The sequence below is a fragment of the Lithobates pipiens genome, unplaced genomic scaffold (genome assembly GCF_037356315.1).
Source record: "Lithobates pipiens isolate NorthernLeopardFrog02 unplaced genomic scaffold, aLitPip1_a1.2 Scaffold_8, whole genome shotgun sequence".
NCBI classification, from domain to species: domain Eukaryota; kingdom Metazoa; phylum Chordata; class Amphibia; order Anura; family Ranidae; genus Lithobates; species Lithobates pipiens.
In genome coordinates this window covers 8,515,107-8,534,631 of record NW_027507903.1, presented here as the reverse complement: position 1 = coordinate 8,534,631, position 19,525 = coordinate 8,515,107, and the positions used below count along the sequence as shown (strand labels likewise).

The following is a 19,525-nucleotide window of genomic DNA, read 5'->3' as shown; positions in this document are numbered from 1 at the left end:
ACAAAAAGTAGAAAATATCATTTTTTTTCAAAATTTGCGGTCTTTTTACGTTTATATCGCAAAAAATAAAAATCGCAGAGGCAATCAAATACCATCAAAAGAAAGCTCTATTTGTGGGAAGAAAAGGACGCAAATTTTGTTTGGGTACAACATTGCATGACCGCGCAATTACCAGTTAAAGCAGCGCAGTGCCAAAGTGTAAAAAGACCTCTGGTCATTTACCAGCAAAATGGTCCGGTCTGAAAGTGGTTAAAGTGTATTTTTTTTGTTTTTTTTTTACCAAAAAATTGCATTTGAACGACTGCTGCACAAATACAGTGTGACATAAAATATTGCCACAACCGCCATTTTATTCTCTAGGGTCTCTACTCTGTCACCACTGTCCCCTCTTCCACGGAGCGTCCATCTTCTTTCCGGATATCGTGGCTCCGGCGCTGTGATTGGCCGGAGCCGCAATGACGTCGCTCCCGCGCATGCGCGCGGGAGCCGCCACTAACGGTATCATCGCCATTAGCAGCGGCATGCTCAGTGCGCCTGCTCGCCGATGTATACGGCGCATGAGCCGTATACAGCGGTGCGTGTCTTTTTGCCAATATCTCCTAAACCGTGTAGGTTTAGGAGATATTTCTTGGACCTACAGGTAAGCCTTAATCTAGGCTTACCTGTAGGCCAAAGTGGTCTGTAAGGGTTTACAACCACTTTAAGTTCCACTACTAAAGAATGTTTTTGATTCTTGGCAGGCTGCCTTTTTTATTTTATTCCCTCCCCCCCCCCCCCCCCTTTCTTTTGACAGCTGTTGGCTTCAGAGTAGAGAGAATTCTTTGCAAAGAAAGAATCAGGAAATACTTTGTCAAGATCGCAAGGGGGGAAAAAATAAATTGCGATAACGATTAATCTTGCAGCGCTATTAAATACAAGTGCCTATACTGTTTAAAATCCAGTAAAACAGTGTCTCACCCTGCTCTGCACATGCTCAATCGCTCTCTATTTTTGGCATTGTACCAAAAATCTGAGCCACTTGAGGCCAATCTGCTGACAGCCTAAAGATTTACTGCTGCTCATGGGCTCTGGGCTTCAGCAAAAATGGCGGCCTCCAGGGAAAAAAAGAAACGGGAGCAATGCTGAAGGCAATTTTCAGCACACACTGATTTTGGTTGTATAATTATTAATGTGGAATGTAATTTTCTTGCTAAAGAACATTTTTGTTTTTTTATATCAAGTTGTTATTGGTAAAGTTACACTTTAACCTGTTTCCACCCACGCTATAGCTGAAAGACTGCTACAGTGGGGGCTTGCTTTGCTGGGAGGGCTTCCGTGGACATCCTCCTGTGATTGTGCTGTCCGTGTGCCCCCCTGTGATAGCGGAGTCCTTCAGACACAGATCGGGGTAAAGGGCCAATCACAGCGGTCCTTTACCATGTGATCAGCTGTGTCCAATGATGGCCGATCACGGATGTAAACACAAGCCGGCTATCGACTTTCTGATAGTCAGCACTGATAATCAGGGCAGTCCCAATAGGGCTACCAATCGGTGCCCACCAGTACCACCCATCAGTGCCGCCTCACCAGTGTTCATCAGTGCAGCCTCATCCACCTCATTTTTTATAAAAATAAAAAAAGTGATTAAATACCACCAAAAGAAAGCCTTTTGTGTGGAAAAAAAAAAAATTGTCGTATAAGTTCAGTGTTTCATGATTGCGTAATTGTCTTTTCAAAGTGCAACAGCGCTAAAACCTGAACATTGGCCTGGGCAGAAAGAGGGTGAAAGTGCCCGGTGGTCTTGATCTGCAGCCGCTCTTCCTGCCTCTCTCTGGTATGTTCCGTGGCTGTGTAGAGCCTAAAAGCGGTCCATTGTCTTGAGGAACATTTATCAGAGAGGGGACTAGGGGTGCAATGGATCGTCACGATCCGTGATTCGAACGGGTCACCCTGTTCGGATCGACACACACCGCGGAGCACTCTGCTGCCTCGGCCTTAGGAAAGGCCATGGCTTCGGCCTAGCTCCCGGAGCGGTGGCCATCTTTGTACACCCGGCGGCCGTTTACAATGTGATCGCTCCGTCCAATGACGGAGCGATCACTTGTAAACAAACCGGCGTTATGTTATGACACCGGTTCCTCTCTCCCCTCTGTGTACTAATCTGTACAGTGGAGGGGAGAGATGGGATGGAGGCAGCACTGTGTGGGCTGGATCTGTAGTGACCACAGCGCTGCTCTGTGACAATTGCAGTCACAGCCATCCCTCCATACTCTGCCAATACTCTGCCTATACTCTGCCTATACTCTGCCTATACTCTGCCTATATTACAGTGGGGGAGATTGTGGATATTACAGTGGGGACTATATGGTGGTGGAATTTTCACAGGTTTTTTTGCAAATTCAATTATTTGCTGATCCGAAAAATGATCCGATCCGTGACTCTGATCTGAGTAATGATCCGCTCCGTGAGTTTGTTGATCTGTTGCACCCCTAGAGGGGACTGATAACACACATAGGTTGGACTTGATGGACCTGTGTCTTTTTTTTTTTTTTTTTCAACCTCACCTACTACCCTGTTTCCCCTAAAATAAGACCTAGTGTGATTGTCGGTGATAGCTGCAATAAAAGCCCTACCCCCCAAATAAGCCCTAGTTAAAGTCCTTGTAGGTCTTCTTTTCAGGGTAGGGCTTATTTTTGAGGAAACAGAGTAGGGCTTATTTGGGTGGTAGAGCTTATATTGCAGCCAACACCGACAATCACGCTAGGTCTTATTTTAGGGGAAACTGGGTATGTATGTAACTGACTGTTCTCCTTGGGGGAAAAAAAAGACAGAATAAAAGCATTCTTTATATGTAACTAATCCAGTATTGATGACGTTATTGCAGTCTGCTTAAAACAACTGAACACATATAGGTGGATGCTGCTTGTAATGTTTTATATTGTTGATTTTAGTCTGTGTAGAAAAAGTTTGACTAATCTTTTATTCAATAAGCCCTAATGCGCTTTATATTCAATGCCGAATTAAAACCAGACTGATGGAAACTAAAGCATTGATCAATATGTGAACAGACACTTGTTGTTCATTAATGAAGTCCACAATCTGATTGCAGTTATTTTTTAGTGGCACTCATCAGCTCACTTTACCCGTGTGATTTACTTGTTTAGGTCTCATTCACACAGGCGTACTTAAAGTGGAATTCCAGACTATACCTAACTAATCTTATGCTCCCTCTCCTCCAATAACTTTTATGCTGACTAACCTGTGTAGGAAAGATGTAAAAACTTACCTAATTTCAGGCCACACCAATTCGGTCACCTTATCCATCTCCCCTGTGTCAGCCAGTGGCGGCTGCAGGGGGGGGGGGGACATCACTGTTCCCAGGCATTACCAGCCAGTTTCAAGCGCAGTCTCTCCTATCCCCTGCAGCAGCTGTTGGCTGACACAGGGGAGATCACGTGACCGGACTGGCCTGAAAACAGGTAAGTATATACACCTTTCTTACACAGGTTAGTCCAGGGCTTAACAAAACCAAGGTGCCGGATCACAATGGCGACTGAAAATTGCATCCTGGGCAACACAGCAACAGCAGTCTGGATTCCTCCCATGTGCCCCCCCTCACGGGGGTGTGACCTAAGGTCCGGCTGGACGATAATCGAAGCTGCAGCTTTGCGGCCTGCTGGAGTGAGATGCACATTCCTTTGTGCGAATCCATCGCCCTCCTCTGGTGGGCAGTTCTGTGATGAGCACAGCTTGCTCTCCCTGCTCGCCCACCTCCGACATCATCTTCCCAATTTGACAGCGGGGGTTGAGGTTGCGGGTTTGATCGGTCGCCCTTTCCTTACCTTCGCTGAGTGGATGGGGAGTGCCGCCTATCGTGCCACTTCATCAGTGCCCTCTAGGGTTGCACCGATACTAGTACCACCTTTATCAATGCTCATTTGTGAAACCTCATCAGCACATATCAGTAAAGGAGAAAAAATACTTATTTACAAAATATTTTTCTTTTTTTTTTCTTTTTCTTTTTTTTTTTTTCCAATTTTTCATTTTTTTGGGCTTTGCACCAGGCGTGGCAATTCTTATTGCCTGGCTCACTGGGCAACTGATTTAAAAAAAAATGGCTCCTAACTTCTTCTTCTTTTTTTTTTTTTTTATACCTGGCTCCTAGATTCTAAGCAAATTTGTCAAGCCCTAGGTTAGTCAGCATAGGTGTTAGAAGGGAGGAGGAAGCATTTTATAATAATAGTTAGGTATAGCCTTCCACTTTAGCATTCTGCTTTAAGTGTACATCTGTGGGTGGGGGGGGTGTTCGCCTGCACAGGTGTTCAATGCATCTGCATACAGGCTGCCCCATTCATGTCTATAAGAAAGCGGCTGCACAGACACAGCTGCTGCTCCCAATTTGTGTATAGATATAAAAAAAAAAATATTTTTATTTATTTTATTTTATAAGTGATCACATCCCCTCTGTTCTCAGCTGCATAAGAGCTGGGGGGAGGGGAAGCAGCAGCACGCTGAGCTTCCCATTGAATGGCTGTACAACGGGCATGTGTCAGGAAAAAATCTGATCATTGGAGAACACACAAAGGTCCCATCGCAGCTTGAGAACTGACCATGTTGGGCTCTCCTGCTTAGTGTGGTCAGTTTTTTTTTAGTAGGAGGGCAAAGGGACTGGCAGGAACACCAGGGATCTCGCACAAAGGAAGCAATACAAAGAGAACAGGAGACTTTTCTCATACTAGTACATGGTACAGCAGACACATATCTGGAATATCAAATACTGAGGCAACAAACGCTTTGGGGACACAGTTGGATGGAGGCAACAAATTACAGGTAAGGGGGGGGGGGGGGGGGTGTCCAGAGGCCAGTGTGATCTGTCCATGCAGTGATGGAATCGCTATGGGTTTTCATCACCTAGTTCACTAGAGGGTTGGGGTTGAGCTTGTGGCGGAGATGCAGATGAAGCACATCTTTGTGGCTGGTTATCTTTTCAATCACTTAGAGTGAAGGAAATCAATACTTACATCAAATAGAAGTTAAAAGGAAAAATGAAAAAGGATGGCGACCTCTCCATTCATTTGCTCAGGAAATAGAAGCATGCTGGTGATGGAGGTCATCAACAATGACTTGATGTGCATTAGGTTAGGCTGGGAAATATGGAGACTATGGAGATGAGGATAGCCAGTTTAACATGTAAAACACACGCTGTGTCCTTCAGGGGATGTTCATTATTTAGTGTGTGCTAAATCCCAGGAAGGAATAACATTTCCTTTTTAACAATCAATTGCCTTTCATGTTGATTAACGGAAGTGGTTTAAGATCGATTCTAAGGTAAGAACAATTCTCTAAAGATTCAGATCTGCCACAAAGATACGATCAATCCATTTTTGCATCTAATAAATACCTTGGCAAACCCAGATATTGCCTTTTATAAAATGTAATGTTCAAACCAATAATCACAAATACATTGAAATAGAAAATGTAATGGTGACATCACTGCTGTGCTGTATGTAGCCTGTGCAGAGAACGGAGCTGTGGGAGTGGCCCAGAGGCTCCACCCACTGCAGCAGTGATATGCAATTGGTGGACCTCCAGCTGTTGCAAAACTACATCATGCTCTGCCTCTGGGTGTCATGCTTGTGGCTGTCAGTCTTGCAATGCCTCATGGGACTTGTAGTTCTGCAACAGCTGGAGGTCCGCTAAGTGCACATCCCTGCACTACAGTCTGCTGTATGTAGCCTGTGCAGAGAACAGAGCTTTGGGAGGGGCCCAGAGGCTCCACCCACTACAGTCTGCTCTATGAAGCCTGTGCAGAGAACAGAGCTGTGGGAGGGGCCCAGAGGCTCCACCCACTACAGTCTGACCTGCAGAAACCTACCGGAGGGGGTGGAGACAAAACCGGTCACCCTGCACAAGGAGAGGGCGCAGCAGTGAGTGGTCTTTATTACAGGATATTATTTTTTGCACAAATGCAAAGTGTGTTGGGGGGGGGGAGGTGGTTGCTTCATAATATCTAATTTACACATACAGTAGTACCTTGGATTATGAGCATAATCCGTTCCAGAAGAATGCTTGTAATCAAAAGTACTTGTGAATGTGTGTGTATATATAGTGTGTGTGTGTGTGTGTGTATATACATATATATGTGTATGTCTTCGCTCGCGCTCTCTCTCTTGCTCTCGCCTGTGTCTGTCTCTCGCTCTCACATATATATATATATATATATATATATATATATATATATATATATATATATATATATATATATATATATATATATATATATATATATATATATATATCTCTATATATATCTATATCAGGGCTCGACAAAACCCGGGCGCCAGGTCGCATTTGCGACTAGAATTAGCGACCTGGCGCCTGGGGAAGCACCGCTGAGGATATCCTGTCTCTGTGGACCCCCCCGGCGTGATCGCGTCGGGCCGCGCCGCAGGCGGCCGGTAATTGAGCCGCCGGCTTTGAGGCCTTCTGTGATCCTATGGTTCCTCCTGGAATCTGGCGCCCTCTTGTGGTGGCTGTTGGAATTACAACCAGCAATGCTAAGGCTGGCAGGCAAGCTCCATATCTCCTTCCCTTTACTTAGAACCCCTAAACAAAAAAAATAATATATATATATTTATATTAAACTTTTTTATTTTATTTATTCTAACACCCTAGAGAGTAAAATGGTGGTTGTTGCAATACTGTCTGTCACACCGTATTTGCACAGCGGACTTACAAGCGCACTTTTTTGGGGGAAAAATAATTTATTTAATAAAAAAATAAGACAACAGTAAAGTTAGCCCAATTTTTTTTTTTATATTGTGAAAGATAATGTTACGCTGAGTAAATCGATACCCAACATGTCATGCTTCAAAATTGCGCCCGCTTGTGGAATGGCGACAAAATTTTACCCTTTAAAATCTCCATAGGCGTCGTTTAAAAAATTCTACAGGCTGCACGTTTTGAGTTACAGAGGAGGTCTGGGGCTAGAATTATTGCTCTCGCTCTACCGATCGCAGCGATACCTCACATGTGTGGTTTGAACACCGCTTTCATATATGCGTTCGCTTCTGCACGCAAGCTTGGCGGGACAGGGCGCATTTTAAAATTTTTATTTTATTTTTTTTTTTTTTTTTCTTATTTTAACTTTTATTTTTATTTTTTTCACTGTTCTTTTAAAAAAAAAATGTGTGTCACTTTTATTTCTATTACAAGGAATGTAAAAATCCCTTGTAATAGAAAAAAGCATGACAGGTCCTCTTTTATATATGAGATCTGGGGTCAGAGAGACCTCACATCTCATATTTACACTAAAATGCAATTTTAAAAAAATTTGTCATTTGAAAAAAATAAAACAAATAAAATGTCCCTCTAAGAGCTATGGGCAATGACTTGGAGACAGGTGGGGGGCTGGGGGCGCTATCTTCCCCTCACTCGTCTCCATGTCAGGCCAGGGACAGGTCCAGATCGCCGTCACGGACCTGGCTCCTAACTTTTTAAGCTGGCTCCTAGATTCCAAGCAAATTTGTCAACCCCTGATATATATTATCTATCTCTAAAATATATATGTGTGTGTGTGTGTGTGTGTGTATGTATATGTATATATATATATATATATATATATATATATATATATATATATATATATATATATATATATATATATATATATATATATATATATATATATATATATTTATTTATATATATTATCTCTCAAAGCGAGTTTTCCCATGGGATTCAATGGAAACTCATATAATCCGTTCCAGTGTCACTGCTATTGTATGCAGTACCGCATGTGGCCAGAGGTGGAGGAGGGGCGCAGGAGACACTCGGAAATGGAGTGTCTCTCAGTAACATCGGCGCCCCCGCACATCTGGCTACATGTGGTACTGCACACCCCAGAGGCTTGAGTCCTGGTTGTCTTGCGAGACAACGCTCACAGACCGAGTCAGGACTTTTTTTTTTTTTTTTTTTAACGGCTCATATTGAAAAACGCTCCTAAACCGCGTTACTCGCAATCTGAGGTTTTACTGTGTTTGAGGAAATACATTATTCATTATTTAGTATCTGTCCAAGAAAAGCAATTAACCCCTTGTCTACCAAGGTACATTTATAAACTTCTTGGTACTCAAAAGGTTGCTGCAGTCGTGAGCTTGATATCCATTTTTTAGAGCCGGTGAAAAGGCTTTCAGTTAAGTGATCTGTTCAGTATCGCCGAGCCCTGAAGGTGCGTGCTCATAACCCCCTTCCTGCCAGCAGCACACACGTTGGCCTCTGGGATATCTCATTCCTCCAGGGACCTCTGTAAACTGTCATTCGCCGCCATACCCCCCCCCCCCCTAAAAGACTCCTGATGTCTCCACCGCCTGCTTCCACTCCATGAATCTTGCACTAGCAAGCAGCGAAAGCAAACCTATTCACTTAAATGGATCGCTTTCAGAGGGCGCTATGCTGGCACGGGGTACAATTCCTGCAGCGGCATGCCGCTGGCCTCTGCCAGTTAAAGGTGTAAGGGGGGTAAAAGTGGGACTCGATCACGGGTGTTTACCACTATGCCCACACTCCAAAGGTTAATTGCTCATTTATGTCTAGGGGAACAATAAAAGAAGATCTGCTTTCCCACCCCTCCCTATAGCTAGACTGGCCCCCCTTGCAGTCTAGGGTCTTGATGTCATCAAGACCAGAGCAGGATCCATAGCCCTGCTTTGGATGAGAGGGTGCTGAGGGCCGGTCCACCGGGCGGATCTTCGAGGAGCGCCGCCTGTCGGGGGGGGGGGGGGAGCGGAAGATCAGGAAAGTAAAATGGTTTCCCCTCTCCCCTAGACAACGTGAGTTATTGACTCTTGCTAATTTTTATCTATGCAGAGTTGGGTTTTAACTGCTTGCCAACTATATAACTTACATATATGGTGGAAAGACTGCTCTCCTGTGCCAGATTTTGTACTAGGTACGTGATCTGGCATGTCCGGGGAGGGGGCACACAGGTCGCCAGCAAACAGCGTGTGCTGTGATTAAACAAAGCCGATCAGTAGGTTCCGGCCAATGGATGGCGCCTGCCACCCGCCAATCATCGGAAATTCACACAGGACAGAATGCTTCCTATGTAAACAAGGCAGAGCTCTGTCCTTAGTAAAAGCAGCGCACACAGTACACAAAAACACTGGCTAGACACCCTGTGATTGCCCTAGATGTTTAACCCCTTCCCAGCCAGTGTCAGTACAGTGACAGTGCATGTATTTTATCACTGTATTAGTGTCACTGGTTCCCCCAAAGTGTCAACTTCCCCACCATAATATCGAAATCCCGCTAAGTCGCCAATCGCCGCCATTACTAGTATTAAAAAAATAAAAAAGTTCTAGTATCTATAGTACCATAGCTCAGTGTTTCTCAACTCCAGTCCTCAAGGCACCCCAACACGTCATGTTTTCAGGATTTCCCTCAGATGAAACGGCTGTGGTAATTACTAATGCCGGCCATACATGGTTCGAATTTTTTTTCTTTCGAAAATCGTAACGTAGGAGTTTCGCACCATTAGTGGGGCTGCATCCACAGCCGATTTTTGTGCAGCAATCAAATTTGAGGAATCGGTCATGTTGGAAACTTTTTTGAAAAACTAACAATTTTCTAATCGATGAGAGAAATGTAATAAGAAAATGCGCATTTGCAAGAAAAGAAAATTTACAGAGAGAAAAGAAGATTCCCGGCCACGAAAATTCTTTTCTGTAGCAACATGAGGTGAAATTGAAGGCTTGGTCAGACGAATTTCGAAAATCAATGGTGGCGTCATCAGATCACAAAAAAAAAAAAATTAACTTTCTGATTTAGAAAAAATTATTTGTTTGAGATTCGACCGTGTATGGCCTGCATTAGGCAGTGAAACTGATAAATCACCTGTGCAGAATAAGGGCAAGGCTGAAAACAAGACCTGTGTTGGCATGCCTTGAGGACTGGTGTTTAGAAACACTGGTATCGTTTGTAGACACTATAACTTTTGTGCAAATCAATCAATATTTACAATTTATTTTTTTATTTATTTTTTACACTAAAAACGTGTAGGAGAATACATATTGGCCTAAATTGATGAAGAAATTTTGATATATTTTATTATTATTTTTTTTATTAAATATATTTTATAGCAGAAAGTAAAAAAAAAAAAAATTATATATATATATATATATATATATATATATATATATATATATATATATATATATATATATATATATATATATATATATATATATATATATATATATATATATATATATTTTCAAAATTTGTGTTTTTTTTTTTTTTTGTTTTTGTTTTTTTGTTTATAGCGCAAAAAATAAATACCGCAGGGGTGATCAAATACCACCAAAAGGAAGCTCTATTTGTGGGAAAATAAGGACGTCAATTTTATGTGTTCAGTCGCATGACCGTGCAATTGTCAGTTAAAATAACTCCGTGCCCTGTTACCTGTACATGTACTATTCAAATATTTACAATGAAAATTTTATGTAATAAGAAAAAAATAACTCTGTGCCGTATCGCAAAATAAATGGCCTGGTCATGAAGGAGGGGGGTAAATCTTCCAGAGGTCAAGTGGTTAAAAATCCTACGGTGCTTGGCTTTAATGCAGAATGGGTTAATTTGACAGGTAAGTGCAATGAGCCCCTGTAAGCCAGGACCCACTGGAAATTTTTTTTTTTTTTTTTTTTTTTTTTTTTTTTTTCCTCTTTCTTCCCCCTGAAGGGCCAGAGTCAGACAAACACAATTAACATCCATTATGTACTCCTCTGACAGGGTTTTATCCAAAGTGGCTATAAGAATGATAAATCTGCACTTTATCTCGGCAACAAATTTGATTTGTGTAACGATTTCCATTCAGATATGGCGATCAGCGCACCTCTCGGCGCTCCTATTTCATACGCTTTGATGGACAGCGTCCAGTGTCAGAGACGTGCTCCCAGGAGCCTTCCCTACCCAGCCATTATTGAGCCCTGCTTTCTCTGCCATGATATATATATATATATATATATATATATATATATATATATATATATATATATATATATATATATATATTTTTTTTTTTAATTGATTGAGAGTTTCAATCAAGTGCTTTTCACACAGATTGCCCTATTTCACAATGGGGAACATGGCCGGCTTCCATATTTGTTTTACCTCTGGGGCTTTCTACCCAGAGAAGTGTCAGATGAAGTACAAATCCAGCCTAAACTTTATTTTATTTTATTTTTTTTTTGATAGTTTTTTATTTATTTATTTTTGTCCAGAGGGATTAAAACTGCTGTCCTTTTTTTTTTTTTTTATTATATATTATTTTATATTATATTATTTATTATTTTTTATTTATTTTTACTGCTATTTCCCCTCCTTACTATCCTGGTGACAGCAGCGTCACAAGATGGGAAGTGAGGGGAAAATCTCCAGCAATGACCCACACAGAGGAAAGACATAGAACAGATGTTCAAGGAATGAATATAAAAATGCTGCGCTCTACACATAAAATATAGCAGCCAGCTCTACAATCTTAACCACTTCAGCCCCGAAAGAATTTACCCCCTTCCTGACCAAGCCAATTTTTTTTACGATACGGCACTGCGTCACTTTAATTTGCGTGGTCGTGCGATGTTGTACCCAAACAAATTGGATGTCCTTATCTCCCCCCCCCCCCCCCCTCCACAAATAGATCTTTATTTTCATGGTATTTGATCACCTTTACGGTTTTTATTTTTTGCGCCATAAACAAAAGAGCGACAATTTTGAACATTTTTTTTTTTTTTTTTTTACACTTTATGCTATAATTAATATCCCAAAAAAAAAAATCTTTCTCAGTGTAGGCCAATATGTATTCTTCTACATATATTTGGTAAAAAATAAATCGCAATAAGCGTATATTGATTGGTTTGCGCAAAAGTTACAGCGTCTACAATATAGGGGATAGATTTATGCCATTTTTAGTTATTTATTTTTTACTAGTAATGGCGGCAATTTTTATCGGCATTGCGGCGGACAGATCAGACACTTTTGACACTTTTTTTTTTTTTTGGGGGGGAACCATTGACATTTATACAGCGATCAGTGCTATAAAAATGCAGGGAAGAAGTTAACACTAGGGGGGCAATCAAGGGGTTAAATGTTCCCTCGGTGTGTGTTGTAACTGGGGGAGGAGACCGCTCATTGTTCCTAAGCATTAGGAACAACAGATCTGTCTCTTCACCCTGACAGAATGGGAATTTGTGTGTTTACTCACACAAATACCCATTCTGGCTCTGTCAGGTGCAATCGTGGGTGCCCGGCGGGCATGCAAGGTGGCTATGGCAATTTATGCAAGGTGGCTATGGCAATTTGCGCAGGGGAGCCATTCTGTCACCATCAAGCCGTTTAAAGTGGAACTTCAGTCATTTTTTTTTTTTTCTTTTCATCTTTTTAAATCTTCTGCCCTTGTTTTTATCTTTTGGATAGTAAAACTTTTTTTTTTTTCTGTGAGTAAATACCTTTATATAGACCACTTCCTGTTTCTTGTCTGGTTAGCTTACTACCATCCGCCAATACAGAGATTGAACTGTTTACCCCATCCCCATCCCCCAGGTCGTTTATGAACAATATACATAGGATTGGTCCCAAAATCAGGCATGTGATATCAAAAGGTCTGGATAGCGAGTGGTGCAATTCCTCCTCCTCGGCTGAGCCACCTCAGGCAACTTCGACCCGGCATGTGAGAATATGGATCAGGATGGCAATGTATCACATGGTAACCACAGCACCGTTTGGCAGATTTATGGGTAACAGCATCCATAAACAGCCTCCACATAGTGAAAAAACATATGGTTACAGGTTCATTTGGAATAAAAAGGCTTTACATAGATTCCAAGATAAATTGCTTCAAGTAAAAAAAATTTCTGTGATCACAAAAGCAAAAAATTCAAAAAGGCGAACTGGCATGGAAAGGATTAGTTCAGATCCAACGCGTTTTGTCTACAAAGACGTCAACGGGGGTATCAGATGTTTGCTTATCACTTCTGTCTGTAACCCAGCTTTTCCCTTCCGTCTTCTGTCCGTCTGTTAAAACAACTGTCGACTATAAGTGAGGGTAAAGCTGTCTCATGGACCCCCAGAGAAAGTAAAAACCTGACAGGGTTTCATTCCCCATTCTCCAAAAAAAAAAAAAAAAAAGTGCGGCTTTGAAATACAGCTACTTCAGCGCAATTTCAAAGCAGCACATAAGTGCGATGTTTGCCCTGCTGATTTAATTGCGACTTCATTTAACAGAAGTCTATATGCAAATATATTAAATTCTGGGATATGCAAATCCATTCATCATGTGTATTCTATTTGAATCTCGGTGTGCTTATTGTATTTCTTCCAGATCTGTGCAGTAATCTAGTGTCTCACCTGCAACCAATTTGAGTGGGGGGAATAATTAATGAGTTGACAATCCATATCTATATCTCTATATATCTCTATCTCTCTATCTCTATCTCTCTATCTCTATCTCTCTACCCTCTCTATCTATCTCTATCTATCTCTATCTATCTCTATCTATCTCTATCTATCTCTATCTATCTCTATCTATCTCTATCTATCTCTATCTATCTCTATCTATCTCTATCTATCTCTATCTATCTCTATCTATCTCTATCTATCTCTATCTATCTCTCTATCTCTCTCTATCTCTATCTCTCTCTATCTCTCTCTATCTCTCTCTATCTCTATCTCTATCTCTCTATCTCTATCTATCTATCTCTCTATCTCTCTCTATCTATCTCTCTATCTCTCTCTATCTCTATCTCTCTATCTCTCTCTATCTCTATCTCTCTCTATCTCTATCTCTATCTCTATCTCTCTATCTCTCTCTCTATCTCTCTATCTCTCTATCTCTCTCTATCTCTCTATCTCTATCTCTCTATCTCTCTCTATCTCTATCTCTCTCTCTATATATATATATATATATATATATTATATATATCTCTCTCTCCTGTAGTAGGTGGAGCCTGTTGGGTCCCTCCCTCAGCTCTCTTCTTGTGCAGGGTGATTGGTCTTATCTCCGCCCCCTCCTATAGTTTTCTGCAGGCAGTCTGTAGTGGGTGGAGACTTGTTGGGCCCCTCCCTCAGCTCCGCTACGCTCTCTGCAATAGGCTATGTACAACACAGTGATGTCACTGCTACTTTTTATAATCTGGATTTGCAGAGACCTTTAATTTTTTTTTATTTTTTTATCCATTGTTTCTTTTGAGGAATATATTTAAATGAATGTAAGGTAAGTTCAGCTAAAACTTTGTACTTCTTGACAATAACCCATAGTTTATAGAACATGCTTTCCTCCATATTGGAATGCATTTTTATTGTTATTCCTTTCCTCGTATTTTTACAGGCAGTACAAGAAACTTCGGACCTTACTTCGGGATGCCCGCCATGATTGTATCTTTTCCCAAATGAGTTCCAGCTCGATGCTTATCTCCCCAGGGAGATGGGTGAAGCTGTGGAAGACTGGCAGTCCAGGTACGATCTTTCTGTGCTTCTGTTTATTACACAAATGCGTTTTCGCTGTTAAAAAGCTAAATCCTCTGTTCACTCCAGTTGGAGGAATTAAGCTAGGATTAGATTTTTCCCTACTAGAATTCCCCACAAACCACCAGTATGTTCCCGGGGGCAGGTTAAGAGTTGGGGGGGCCTTGTTGGGGGCAGGTTGAGAGTTGGGGGGTGGGGGGGGCCTTGTTGAGAGTCGGGGGCCTTGTTGGGGCAGGTTGAGAGTCGGGGGGGGGGGGGCCCTGTTGGGGGCGGGTTGAGAGTCGGGGGGGGGGGGGGGCCCTGTTGGGGGCGGGTTGAGAGTCGGGGGGGGGGGCCCTGTTGGGGGCGGGTTGAGAGTCGGGGGGGGGGGGGGCCCTGTTGGGGGCGGGTTGAGAGTCGGGGGGGGGGGGGCCCTGTTGGGGGCGGGTTGAGAGTCGGGGGGGAGGGGGCCCTGTTGTGGGCGGGTTGAGAGTCGGAGGGGGGGGGCCTGTTGGGCGGGTTGAGAGTCGGGGGGGGGCCCTGTTGGGCGGGTTGAGAGGGGGGGCCCTGTTGGGCGGGTTGAGAGTCGTGGGGGGGCCCTGTTGGGGGCGTGTTGAGAGTCGGGGGGGGGGGGGGCCTGTTGGGGGCGGGTTGAGAGTCGGGGGGGCCCTGTTGGGGCGAGTTGAGAGTCGGAGGGGGGGCCCTGTTGGGGGCGGGTTGAGAGTCGGAGGGGGGGGCCCTGTTGGGGGCGGGTTGAGAGTCGGGGGGGCCCTGTTGGGGGCGTGTTGAGAGTCGGAGGGGGGGGGCCCTGTTGGGGGCGGGTTGAGAGTCGGGGGGGGGCCCTGTTGGGGGCAGGTTGAGAGTCGGGGGGGGGGGGGCCTGTTGGGGGCGGGTTGAGAGTCGGGGGGGCCTGTTGGGGGCGGGTTGAGAGTCGGGGGGGGGGGGCCTGTTGGGGGCGGGTTGAGAGTCGGGGGGGGGGCCTGTTGGGGGCGGGTTGAGAGTCGGGGGGGGGGGCCTGTTGGGGGCGGGTTGAGAGTCGGGGGGGGGGCCTGTTGGGGGCAGGTTGAGAGTCGGGGGGGGGGGGGGGCCTGTTGGGGGCGGGTTGAGAGTCGGGGGGGGGGGCCTGTTGGGGGCGGGTTGAGAGTCGGGGGGGGGGGGCCTGTTGGGGGCGGGGTTGAGAGTCGGGGGGGGGGGGGCCTGTTGGGGGCGGGTTGAGAGTCGGGGGGGGGGCCTCTTGGGGGCGGGTTGAGAGTCGGGGGGGGGGGGGCCCTGTTGGGGGCGGTTGAGAGTCGGGGGGGGGCCCTGTTGGGGGCGGGGTTGAGAGTCGGGGGGGGGGGGGGGGGGCCCTGTTGGGGGCGGGTTGAGAGTCGGGGGGGGGGGCCCTGTTGGGGGCGGGTTGAGAGTCGGGGGGGGGGCCCTGTTGGGGGCGGGTTGAGAGTCGGGGGGGGGGGGCCCTGTTGGGGGCGGGTTGAGAGTCGGGGGGGGGGGGGCCTGTTGGGGGCGGGTTGAGAGTCGGGGGGGGGGGTCCCTGTTGGGGGCGGGTTGAGAGTCGGGGGGGGCCCCTGTTGGGGGCGGGTTGAGAGTCGGGGGGGGCCCTGTTGGGGCGGGTTGAGAGTCGGGGGGGGGGCCTGTTGGGGGCGGGTTGAGAGTCGGGGGGGGGCCTGTTGGGGGCGGGTTGAGAGTCGGGGGGGGGGGGCCCTGTTGGGGGCGGGTTGAGAGTCGGGGGGGGGCCCTGTTGGGGGCGGGTTGAGAGTCGGGGGGGGGGGCCCTGTTGGGGGGGGCCCTGTTGGGGCGGGTTGAGAGTCGGGGGGGGGGGCCCTGTTGGGGGCGGGTTGAGAGTCGGGGGGGGGCCCTGTTGGGGGCGGTTGAGAGTCGGGGGGGGGGGCCCTGTTGGGGGCGGGTTGAGAGTCGGGGGGGGGGGGCCTGTTGGGGGCGGGTTGAGAGTCGGGGGGGGGGGGGGGTCCCTGTTGGGGGCGGGTTGAGAGTCGGGGGGGGGGCCCCTGTTGGGGGCGGGTTGAGAGTCGGGGGGGGCCCTGTTGGGGCGGGGTGAGAGTCGGGGGGGGGGGCCTGTTGGGGGCGGGTTGAGAGTCGGGGGGGGGCCCTGTTGGGGGCGGGTGAGAGTCGGGGGGGGGCCCTGTTGGGGGCGGGTTGAGAGTCGGGGGGGGGGGGGGCCCTGTTGGGGGCGGTTGAGAGTCGGGGGGGGGGGGGGCCCTGTTGGGGGCGGGTTGAGAGTCGGGGGGGGGGGGGGGCCTGTTGGGGGCGGGTTGAGAGTCGGGGGGGGGGGGGCCTGTTGGGGGCGGGTTGAGAGTCGGGGGGGGGGCCTGTTGGGGGGCGGGGTGAGAGTCGGGGGGGGGGCCTGTTGGGGGCGGGTTGAGAGTCGGGGGGGGGGGGGCCTGTTGGGGGCGGGTTGAGAGTCGGGGGGGGGGGGGCCCTGTTGGGGGCGGGTTGAGAGTCGGGGGGGGGGGGGGGGGCCTGTTGGGGGTGGGTTGAGTCGGGGGGGGGGCCCTGTTGGGGGCGGGTGAGAGTCGGGGGGGGCCCTGTTGGGGGCGGGTTGAGAGTCGGGGGGGGCCCTGTTGGGGCGGGTTGAGAGTCGGGGGGGGGGGGCCCTGTTGGGGGCGGGTTGAGAGTCGGGGGGGGGGGGGGGCCCTGTTGGGGGCGGGTTGAGAGTCGGGGGGGGGGGGCCCTGTTGGGGGCGGGTTGAGAGTCGGGGGGGGGGGCCCTGTTGGGGGCGGGTTGAGAGTCGGGGGGGGGGGGGGCCTGTTGGGGGCGGGTTGAGAGTCGGGGGGGGGGGCCTGTTGGGGGCGGGTTGAGAGTCGGGGGGGGGGGCCTGTTGGGGGCGGGTTGAGAGTCGGGGGGGGGGGGCCTGTTGGGGGCGGGTTGAGAGTCGGGGGGGGGGGGGGCCCTGTTGGGGGCGGGTTGAGAGTCGGGGGGGGGGGGGCCTGTTGGGGGTGGGTTGAGTCGGGGGGGGGGGGGGCCCTGTTGGGGGCGGGTTGAGAGTCGGGGGGGGGGCCCTGTTGGGGGCGGGTTGAGAGGTCGGGGGGGGGCCCTGTTGGGGGCGGGTTGAGAGTCGGGGGGGGGGGCCCTGTTGGGGGCGGGGTTGAGAGTCGGGGGGGGGGCCCTGTTGGGGGCGGGTTGAGAGTCGGGGGGGGGCCCTGTTGGGGGCGGGTTGAGAGTCGGGGGGGGGCCCTGTTGGGGGCGGGTTGAGAGTCGGGGGGGGGGCCCTGTTGGGGGCGGGTTGAGAGTCGGGGGGGGCCCTGTTGGGGGCGGGTTGAGAGTCGGGGGGGGGGGGGGGGCCCTGTTGGGGGCGGGTTGAGAGTCGGGGGGGGGGGGGCCTGTTGGGGGCGGGTTGAGAGTCGGGGGGGGGGGCCTGTTGGGGGCGGGTTGAGAGTCGGGGGGGGGGGCCTGTTGGGGGCGGGTTGAGAGTCGGGGGGGGGGCCTGTTGGGGGCGGGTTGAGAGTCGGGGGGGGGGGCCTGTTGGGGGCGGGTTGAGAGTCGGGGGGGGGGGGGCCTGTTGGGGGCGGGTTGAGAGTCGGGGGGGGGGGGCCCTGTTGGGGGCGGGTTGAGAGTCGGGGGGGGGGGGGCTGTTGGGGGCGGGTTGAGAGTCGGGGGGGGGGGCCTGTTGGGGGCGGGTTGAGAGTCGGGGGGGGGGGGGGCCCTGTGGGGGGGTTGAGAGTCGGGGGGGGGGGGGGCCCTGTTGGGGGCGGGTTGAGAGTCGGGGGGGGGGGGGCCCTGTTGGGGGCGGTTGAGAGTCGGGGGGGGGCCTGTTGGGGGCGGGTTGAGGGGGGGGGGGCCCTGTTGGGGGCGGGTTGAGAGTCGGCGGGCCCTGTCGGGGGGGGGGGGCCTTGTTGGGGGGCGGAGAGTCGGGGGGGCCTTGTTGGGGCAAGTAGGAGAGAGGTGTTGAGAGCAGGGGAGGGGGGTGAGATGATGGGGGTCGGGTGCAGTGGTGAGAGTTAGCGGTTGGTGGTCTTGTAAGATGCAGGGTGGTGGGGTCGGCTGCACAAGTGAGAGTGCTTGGGAAGGAGTTGTCATGAAGGCGCAGCGGTGGGAAGATTTCAGGCTTGGTGGTGAGAAACTTGTCTGATTCCTTTTTGATTTGTCTGCAGATGCATTTACAATTCCACAGTGTGGTATTATCAGCACTGCCAAGCTAAAATACCCATCATTATGGTGACTGAGAATGAAGAGGCGATCCAAAAGTACATCAATGAGACTGAAGGGGTCTACGTCTTGTCATTTAAGACGTCTTGTCATTTAAGGTCAGTGAGATACCGGGTGACATCAGTACACCCAGCAAGACACTGCGAGGATAGAAAACCCTTCAAATGTTTGTTTAGATTACCGTATTTGCCGGTGTATAAGGCGACCTGGCATATAAGACGACCCCCTAATCTTACAGGACAAAAAGGCTTTTAAAACTGTACTTACTGTATAAGACGACCCGGCTTTCGAGGCTTCCGAGGCTTCATATTTCTTCCTTCTTCCTGTTTCTGCTGGAGCCAATCACGGCGAGCGATGTATTCTATTAATGAATACAAAGCCTGCTTGGATTGGCAGAGGCTGTAACATCATCAGCCCGCGCCTCTCTGACTCTCAAAGCCAATCAGAGGTTATTACTCCAATCCGAGCAGGCTCTGTATTCATTTGAATACATCGCTTACCAGGATTGGCTCGGCGGTATATACTGTATGTAGCCGAAGCTACATACAGTATTACCGAACACCCAGCCGGCATCTGAGGGGCTGACCCGGCGTATAAGACGACCCCTGCTTTTTGGCCAGTTTTTTTTACATGTAAAAGGTCGTCTTTATACGCCGGAAAATATGGTATGAATTTTTTTTCCTAACCAGAGGGTTTATCCGATTCCTGCACTTGTATGTCTGTTATTTGGGAACACTACTGAACCTGAATGCAAAAAACAAAATAGTCATGTATTCGTTAGGAAATCGGTAAACGGATTTTATTTTTATTTTTTTAAATAACAAACATGTCTGTACTTACCTGCTGAATGCAAGGGAACCTTCTCTGCTCTGGTGCTCCTGGCCCCTCTTCT

The 19,525-nt window shown here is 48.5% G+C and overlaps 1 protein-coding gene across 1 annotated transcript in view; it reads left to right on the top strand.

Moving 5' to 3' along the window:
* The window catches only part of LOC143962714 (DIS3-like exonuclease 1), a 94,337-nt gene that overhangs the window by 27,130 nt on the left and 47,682 nt on the right, over positions 1-19,525 (top strand). Inside the window, 3 exon segments of the mRNA XM_077472099.1 lie at positions 14,360-14,409; positions 14,412-14,487; positions 18,579-18,735. Of these exon segments, the coding sequence (XP_077328225.1) occupies positions 14,360-14,409; positions 14,412-14,487; positions 18,579-18,735 (283 nt within the window).